Source organism: Rhincodon typus, chromosome 2 (assembly GCF_021869965.1).
Source record: "Rhincodon typus isolate 14 chromosome 2, sRhiTyp1.1, whole genome shotgun sequence".
Taxonomy (NCBI): Eukaryota; Metazoa; Chordata; class Chondrichthyes; order Orectolobiformes; family Rhincodontidae; genus Rhincodon; species Rhincodon typus.
Window position 1 is genome coordinate 91,796,195 of NC_063333.1, and position 9,704 is coordinate 91,805,898.

At 40.5% G+C, this 9,704-nt stretch overlaps 1 protein-coding gene across 7 annotated transcripts in view; it reads left to right on the forward strand.

The window, feature by feature from the left end:
* Positions 1 to 3,733, forward strand: part of lrrc3b (leucine rich repeat containing 3B) — a 59,522-nt gene extending 55,789 nt beyond the window's left edge. For all 7 annotated transcript variants that reach the window (XM_048618283.1, XM_048618289.1, XM_048618314.1 and 4 more), the window contains one exon: positions 46 to 3,733. In XM_048618283.1, the coding sequence (XP_048474240.1) occupies positions 212 to 991 (780 nt within the window). In that variant the 5' untranslated portion in view covers positions 46 to 211 and the 3' untranslated portion in view covers positions 992 to 3,733. The remainder of the gene's footprint in view (positions 1 to 45) is intronic.
* The last annotated feature ends 5,971 nt before the right edge of the window (positions 3,734 to 9,704 follow it).

Here is a 9,704-nt window from a genome sequence, read left to right on the forward strand (position 1 = left end):
CTATTCAAGGCATTTGTGCATAAAATGTGTATATTTCTCTTTCAGGTATAATACTTTTGAACATCATTACCAACATATAAATGTGGACAACATGCACAACTTCACCACTTTGTTTAAGTTGCTTACCGAAGAGGAAAAGAATTATTGCCATATGCTGTATGTACGCTGTTGGATGAAGGACTAGGCCGTGTGATTATGCAGACGTCCCAGCATGAAGCTGATGGACCTATTCCTTGCTCGCTCACTCTCTATGTGTTTTCTGCTGCAGAGTGTAGTGTTTCTGGTACTGTGCTTTCACTCAGCCAGCATGTGTCCCAAAGGCTGTATGTGTTCTCATGTCAGTAGCTTAAATGTAAGCTGCAGCAATGCGAATCTTAAAGAGATTCCTAAAGACCTTCCTCCAGAAACTGCTTTACTTTACTTAGACTCAAATCAAATAAGGTCCGTTCCCAATGAGATCTTTAAAGACTTGCACCAACTCAAAGTGCTTAATTTGTCCAAAAATGTTATTGAGTCCATAGAAGAACAAGCATTCAAAGGTGTGGCTGATACCTTGCAGACTCTTGATCTTTCAAACAACAAGATTAAAAGTGTACATAAAGACACATTCAGCAAACTCAAAGGCAGGGCCCAGTTTTCCGACAACCCATGGCACTGTGACTGCAGCCTCCAGCAGGCACTGCATGGCATGCCCTCGAACCATGAAGTGGCCAGCAATATTATCTGTGAGACTGCAGCTTTGAAGGAACATACTGGGAAATCTTTGATCAGTGCTGCAAATGAAGCAGACCTCTGTAATCTGTCAAAAAAAACAACCGATGTGGCCATGCTGGTCACTATGTTTGGCTGGTTCACCATGGTGATCTCATACGTGGTATATTATGTACGTCAGAACCAAGAAGATGCAAGAAGGCATCTTGAATATTTAAAATCACTCCCTAGCAAGCAAAGGAAGCCAGAGGAATCAGATGACATTAGTACTGTACTGTAAAATGTTCTACTGAAGAAAAGGTTTTGAAACAAAGTTTTTTATGTGTATATTTCATTCACTGGATCCACTTGCAGCATTTAACTGCAGTGAAACTGAAGGTAGTGGAGCTCAGCTGCTACAAGATGGACAGATATCCATGGTGTATGTGAAAAATGTATGAAAACTTCTTTTAGCATTTCTGCAATGGTGTTAGTTAGTAGGAGATATTGCTAAGGAGGAAAATCATGAGTCTGGTATAAAGCAATTGAGGACGTTTTCAGCTTCAGGTGGCATTCCTGTGTCTAGAAAAGTAATGATGCACAAATGATAGTGAAGAGCTGTCCATATCACTGACAGTCATTTAAAACCTACAATCAGGTCATGGTAGAATAAGGTGAAAGAATGTTTTTTTACAGACTTTGATTAATCATCATCCCATATGTTTTGAGATTGTGGCACAGGCTAGAAAATAATAATAAACAATTAATTTGAAAACTATTCAAGTAAAACAGCCCTCTTGTGGTGCAGTGGTAGTGTCCCTACCCCTGGACCAAGAGGTCCGGGTTCAAGTCTCACCTGCTCCGGAGGTATGTAATAATATCTCTGAACAAGTTGATTAGAAAAATAAGTTAAATATAAACAAGGAAAACTGTTCAAGTGGCTGTCTATGTAACTGCTAAATTTACCCTCAATCTGACTACTCATAGGTGTATGTCCCAAACACAGCATGTATCTCACAGAATGAATGTAGATCATATTATTGTTAGATCTAAGCTGGCAGTAGGACAAAAGAAACATCTTAGAATGACAGAGCTAAGGAGCTTTAGGGCCGTTGTCCTCTACTTGTTGAAGGTATGTCTGATTGTCTGTATCTTCTGATCATTTTGTTAATTAGGATAGGATACAGAACTCAATGTGGTGCCTGTTTTCAATTGTAGCTGAACAGACCATGGGCAGGAGACTGGTGCCTCCTGATGAGGATCACATGGGGACGGGAATATAGATGAAAGAGAAAGAAATAGCGATGAGAAGGTGAAGTCTAGGTAAACTAGTCATTGGAAATATTTATTTCCAATTGGATAATAAAACCAAACAGCAGAGAAAAGTAAGAATAAATCTGCAGCTTCAGCTGCTGAATGTCTATAACAAGTTGAATTGTTGGGGTCAGGGACTGTAGCTAAAAAAGGTGTTAGGTCCCAATTCCTCACCGTTACGCAGTTAGTGATTAAGCATGGGCCTGATTGCTGTTCTCCTTCTGGTAACTGTTGATAGTCACAACAGAAAGATCTCCAATTGGTCTCAGTATCACCACCTGTATTAATTAATACAAAGTTATGGCTAAAGTCTCCACTATGCCAGAGGATGTGCCCAGACTGGGCTGCTCTCTTATTAGAGAGAGGCAGCTCGTGGTGGTTTAACTGGTTAACTGAGGCAACTGGTGAGGATCACCACATTTCATGCAAGGGTAAAGCTCTGATAACCGAGAAAACTACCAATTCTCTAACCTATAATAAACTTTGGTTCACTATTTAGGCAGAATTGGAAGGGAATGTGAAGTATCTATCAAAAGGGATTCAGAACCTATCTGATTAGTCATAAAAATGTCATGAACATGTTAACAGTCTGCCATACACTGTGAAAATGTGAATCTCTCAGTCGGTCCAAGCTTGGTACTTTCAGTGTTAGAATCCCTTGTTCCTGTGCCTGTCAGTCTTTTTTACAAGCAGGCAATTTCAGTTCTCTAGTATCACCTGCCAATATAGGTTAAGATGAAATAAGTTGATGGCAGTGAAGCCAGGATTGTATATGATGGTCCGAGTTTTACTTACGCAACAATGTCAAGTGGAAGTACGGTCCACTCTTTACAGATATGTCTGGCAAAGTGTCCCTACCTGAATATAGGGATGTAGAAATAATATATAGGTCACTCAGTCCCTTCGGCCTGATTCGACATTACAATTGACCGTGGCTGATTTGTAACTCCATTCCATTTACTAATATTTCCTCTAAATCATTTGATACCCTTACAAATAGCTATTGATCCCGGTCTATCGAATTTCAATTGATTTATCTAAGTGTTTGGGAAAAGAGTTCCAAATTGTAACTATTCTTTACATGAAAAATTGCAACTAGATTTCAGTCCTAAATGGCCTCACTTTAATTTTCAGACGATTCCCTTGTTCTGGATTCTGTGACATATCTGAAGCAACATTAACCTGTTAAAACTCATTGTCACAGTTAACACACAGGAAGTTAAAACTTTACCAAGGTACCACATAACACTCAGCACATGGATCCTAATGAGATTTCAGCTCCTTCAGAAGATAAATTTGTGAACAGAAATTGCTGAGAAAAATAATAGGAAACTCTGCTAAATGGGACCCACTATAAAGTGTAAGTGTAAAAACGTGTGATAGATCTTGGTCATTATGGAGTTGACGGGGGGGAGAAATAGCTGATAGATCTCCACTTACGGGCATTCTGGTCATTTTGGCTCTCAAAATAGAAGTGACTAACCTTAAGAATAAGCACAATCTAGCACAGAATGATTCTGATCTCCTATTAAGTGCCTGAAATCTGTGTTGCTTGTTTATGCGTTAAATCTTACATGATTTCTGCAAGAAACTGTCTTTTCTTATCTATCTAACTGACATCTATATTAATTGTATTTGGAAACATGCTATTAATGTTGTCTAGCTAACATAACTATATTTGTCATGTGCACATTTCAGTTTCAGGAGAAAATAAATGCCAGACACTTGACACTTGTTGTTTCTTTCTTCCCATTTTCATGCTTTGGATTAATCATTTATTTCCTCCTCCTTGCATAAAACTGTTTACAAGAGCCTGCAGATTCTCTGTGATCAGTTAGAATGGTAAAATCAGTCCCAACATTAGCATTTTTTAAAAATACTACCTCCAACATTGTTATTTCAAGTGATTTTCCTCATCATGACCAACCTGGGTGGAATTAAGGAAAGTGATCTTTGGTGGAACTGTAGATATGTTAGATACATTTGTAAATGTATCATAAGGAGAAGCTATAGCCGACTGGTATTATTGCTAGAATATTAATTCAAAAACTCAGCTAATATTCTGGTGACTTCAGAATACATGGGAATTAAAACATCTGAAATTTAGAATCCACTGGTGACCATGAAACCATTACCCATTATCAAAAAACCCATCTGGCTCATTGATGTCCTTCAGGGAAGGAAATCTGCCACTCTCACCTAGTCTGGCCTACATGTGACTCCAGACCTACTGCAATGTGGTTGACTCTCAACTGCCCTCTGAAGTGGCCTAGCTAGCCACTCAGTTGTATCAATCGTGACAAAGTGTCAACAAAAGAAATGAAACCGGCCAGGTCTACACACTGGAAAAGACAAAGGCCGAAACAGCCCTGTCAACCCTGCAAAGTCCTTCTTACTAATATCTGGGGACTAATACCGAAATTAGGAGAGCTGTCTCACAGACTAGTCAAGCAACAGTATGACACAGTCATACTCACAGAATTATACTGTACATTGTCCCAGACACCACCAGCACCGTCCCTGGGTATGTCCTGTACAGACCCAGCAGAGGTGGCAGCACAATGGTATACAGTCAGGAGGGTGTTGGCCTGGGAGTCCTCAATGTTGACTCTGGGCCCTATGAAGTTTCTTGGCATGAAGTTAAACATGGGCAAGGAAACCTCCTTCTGATTACCACATACTGCCCTCCCTTGGCCAATGCATCCATACTCCTTGTTGAACAACACTTGGAGGAAGCACTGAGGATGGCAAGGGTACAAAATGTACTCTGGGTGGGGGATTTCAATCTCCACTACCAAGAGTGGTTCGGCAGCAGTACTACTGATCGAGCTGGTCAGGTCCTAAAGGACATAACTGCTAGACTGGGTCTGTGGCAGGTGGTGAGGGAACCAAAAAAAGGGAAAACCATACTTGACCTCATCCTCACCGATCTGCCTGCTGCAGAAGCACCCATCCATGACAGTAACAGTAAGAATGACTACGTTGCGTGTCGATCTACAGCTTGTGGACTGCAGAAGTTCAAAAAGGCAGCTCACCACCTTCTCATGGGCAACTAGAAAATTTAAAGAAGAATCATACTTGTAAAAGAACTAATGGCTTGGATTTTGTAGTTAATGTTGAAGCATTGGCTTGATGATCGGAGACAGAGAGTGATAGTGGAGGGTTGTTTTTCAGACTGGAGGCCTGTGACCACTATTGTGTGTCATTTACATGAACAATTTGAATGAGAATTTAGGAAGTATGGTTAATAAGTTTGTGGATGACACCAAAATTGGTGATACAGTGGACAGTGAAGAAGATTATTTAAGATTACAACGGGATCTTGATCAATTGGGCCAATGGACCAAGGAGTGGCGGGTGGAGTTTAATTTGGATATATTGTGAGGTGTTGAATTTTGGTAAGACGAACAATGGCAGGCCTTACACAGTTAATGGTAGGATCCTGGGGAGTGTTGTTGAACAGAGAGGCCTAGGGATTCAGGTGCATAGTTATTTGAAAGTTGCGTCACAGGTAGACAGGGTGGTAAATAAGGTATTTGTCACGCTTGCCTTCATTAGTCAGACCATTAAGTATTGGAGCTGGGATGTCATGTTGCGGTTGAAAAGGACATTGGTGAGGCCACTTTTGGAGTACTGTGTGCAATTCTGGTCGCCTTGCTGTAGGAAGGATATTATTAAATTGGAGAGGGTGCAGAAAAGATTTACAAAGATGTTACTGGGACTGGAGGATTTGAGTTATAAGGATAAGCTGGATAGACTTTTTTTTCTACTGGGGTGTAGGAGGTTGAAGGTTGACCTTATAGAGGTTTATAAAATCATGAGGGGCATAGATAAGGTGAATAGCAAAGGTCTTTCTTCCTAGGATAGGGGAGTTCAAAACTAGAGGGCATAATTTTAAGGTGAGGGGAGAAAGATTTAAAACTGACCTAAGCAGCAACATTTTCACACAGCAGGTGGTTCGTACATTGAATGAAATGCCAGAGGAAGTGATAGATACAAGTACAGCTACAACATTGAAATGACATTTGGACAGGTACATGACTAGGAAAGGTTTAAAGGGATATTTACAGGCAAACGGGAATAATTTAGTTTGGGAAACTTGGTCGGCACGGATGAGTTGGACCGAAGGATCTCTTTCACAGCTGTATGACTCTATGACTTTGTAACAGCCCTTGCACCTAACCTTGAAGAAAGGATCCTAATGAAAATCAAATGATTTCCCCATTCCTGATGTCAGTTTGAATCTGGCACCAAGTGAAAGCGATCTCCCAAGAGTCCAGTAATGCCAAAGATAACACCAAGCGCCTCAAGAAGTCATCCTCATGGAAGAATTCTCAAGACAGGAAGCTAGAAGGAAAATACACTGATTATCCTACTATTTTTATTACATTTTACAGAGACTGAAATAAATGACATTAAAACTGAAGTATCCTGAACAATTTTAATACTAAAACCTGACAAATTTTGAATCTAAAATATGAAATAAGAAGGTAAAATTTCCCAGACACAGTAAAGTTGTTCAGCTTAAAAATCCAGAATCACCTCCATTAACAAGAGGGCCTTTAACAGTAATATTAAAGAGTACTAGGGGATATTCTCTGCAATTCAATGAGTTCTAGTTGATTACAGTATGTGGGAACTTAAACAGTGCAGTTCCTAAAGAATTATAGAATCACTGATCAGTAGTCGAGAAAATGTGAGTGAAAATCCCATAATTGAAGTTTGGGAATTTGAACCCAGCTTTAAAAAATAATTTGAAATAAGAAGGTAGAAGGAAACCTGTCTTCTTTAGCTGACCTGGTGAATGCTTCAGTCCCAAGCTAACTGTAAGCCAATCAGACCTTCTGAGTAGATGTGATAAAGGCTAGTTTTGTCAGTCACATCTTCCATCCTATGAATGAAAAAAGTTTGAAAATTGATTTGTTTGAAATTGATTTGTTTAAAATGTCAGTTTGATTGTTGGTAAGCCATTAATTCACGTTGTATTTCCAGAATGGTTGTTGAATTTCAATTATTGTATTGCACCAATGACAATTATAATCAATCTAAACAAATAAACTGAATAAATCATGAGGAAAGTATTACAGTTAGATTTACAAAAGGTATTTAGCAATGTTTAACACAACATTTTAAACAGAGAATTTAGGGTAAATCTTTAGAATGAATAAAAGATTTATTTTGAAGAGTTACATTGGAGAAGACTGAAGTATTGATTTGGCTACTCCCAAGGGATTGGTACCATTATTGTTTCAAATTCACATCAATGTCCTGGGACTGAACGTTGTTGCCAATGGTGAAATCCTGCCGTTGAGGTTGAATGTGGGAATCAATCCTGCTTCAGACAGTGACAAGACTTGGCATCTTACCAATAGTCACCGGGGCCACCATCCAGTAAGGATAGAGGCATGTCCCAAAGAACTGCTGACCCAATAAGAAGGCCACCACTATGGGTAGCCACCGTTGAAGTTCCAATTGAAGGACAACTCACTGACTGGGTCTGGTAGGTCGCAGTACCCTGGGGCCGGGCAGCCATTACCATGTGCCCCAGACACCGGTACTCAACATATACAACCAGTAAAATTTAATTCTCAACAGAGCCAAAACAGTGGAATACAAAAAAGAGTTGTGATCAAGTTATACCTTAAATACTTGATTGTTTGTATCTTTCTTATCCATTCATTGAATAGCTTGAGTAACGAATGGCTGGTCCTGGTCAAGCAGGCCTTGCCCAAGAAAACCAATCAATATTGGCCATCATGTACCCTCACTGGGGTTGAAACTTCTAGCCACAAATCTAGAAATTTGATCATAAACATTGAAGGTGGTGGCATGATCACGGCAATTATTTTCACCCGCATCATTTTCGTATTACTGGTGAGCAGTGAATGTAAGCCAGGGACCCAGAGGCAGCAGACTGGTGCTAGAAACAAACACGTCTGGTGTGTTTAGCTCTCTGGCCAAGGGTTATGAGAAGGAGTGGGATACAGGAGGGACTGGGTGTGTGGGGGAGAGGTGCAGAGTATGGGTTCAAGGTGGCAGTGGTAATGGGTTGAATGGCATCTGGATTATTTAATCTGGTGAATTGAATAAGTAAAATAAGTCCATATTTACTTTCTGTTTGGCAGCATCCAATGATCCCTATGGCTATCAGGCACAAGAAGAAATTGACTAATCTGCATGGTACATTGTTGAAGTCAGTCACTATTACATTTTGAATTAAAATTGTAACAGGAGAAATATGGGACCTTTTTGGATGGATGAGGATAATCTTCGTTTATCCTAACTTGTCATGTGATTTCAAATCAGCTCCAATACAGCCACGTTGTTCACAAATAAAAAGGAAAATGAAACAGTATGGCAGTCTACATTGGTGTGTAACAACTGGTTTAAAAGCTGCATTGACTGACCCTTGTGGGTAGGTAACTCCTCTGCCTTGTGGGAGTAACAATGGAGTAGAAAAGATTTAGAATCACAAACTGAATTTCAATCAAATTGTTTTTCTCATTCCTTAAATCAAGCTTTTAATTTTTGTTAGTTTGAGAGTAACAATTTGGAATTTGAATGTTTTCTATTCAGCAGAATTCATGCTGCAATTAAATCTGCAAGCACATTAATGAACTGGAGCATAATAACTATGATTGTCGACATCATCAAACAACATTGAAAAGACATCCTTTAAACAATGTAATTCTACTTCCTTTCAATTTGTTCCATTTAAACCACTTTATCGGCAGAAATATTTACTTCAGAAGAATAAATCAAACATTTAATTAAAATTGAATGTGACCTGAAATTCAAATTCTTATTATGTATACAGTCTCCCATCAAAATAGAGTTCACTAAAAATGGAAATGAGAGTAATGGATCCTCTCCTGCCAGATGTTGACAGGGTACCTGATCTTCAACAGTCGTGGACTGGAACATTTATCCCTCCCCCATCTGTTTAACTGCCAGTGGGTGGAACTCACTGTGCACCCTTACAGTGTTCAGTGAGATATCCTCCCCCATGCTGCTAGCGGTCTGGGCGTGTTCCGGGGGAGTGCTTTTAGCATGTCCTGCAATATTTCCGCATTGTCATCTGGAGCAGTTGAGAACTTTGCCTCTGTAGAAGTTGGGCTGGTCCTTGGGAGTATGAGTCCACCTGTGAGACACAAGAGGCAGAAGGCACAGGGGCCAGAGGTTAGTGTGGTTTCTGATGTCTGGTTAATGTGACCGTTGCATAAGGGATAATAAGTGCTACTGACTTGGATGTGTCTGTATCCCATCAGGCATGGTCCCCGTCTTCTCGTGCTTGAGCAACAGAGATATTCAGCAAGCCACCACCTGCCCTATGTCACTCCGGCCAGCTATGGGATGTCTTCTCCTGTAATGATAGGAGGCACAGGTGATAGGGCTAGTGTTTGTGGAGAGTGCAGAGGGCATGGGAGATGTGTTGTGGGAAGATGGGTTGGGTAATGAGTGAGGGAAGGTGTTGTACACAACAGAGGGGCTGCCAGAGCATTGAGCCTTGGTGGGAGGTGGGTGCGGTTGCAGGGCTAGAGTGAATGTGAGGCAGCAGATGGCAGAGTTTTATATTTATCCTGGCAGAGCTGAGAAGATCCTTGACTTTCTTCTGGCACTGCTGCCCAGTCCTCCTCACCCTGGAGATGGCAGTGACCCAGGTGGCGATTTCAGACCATACTGGCATGATACAGTGGCTC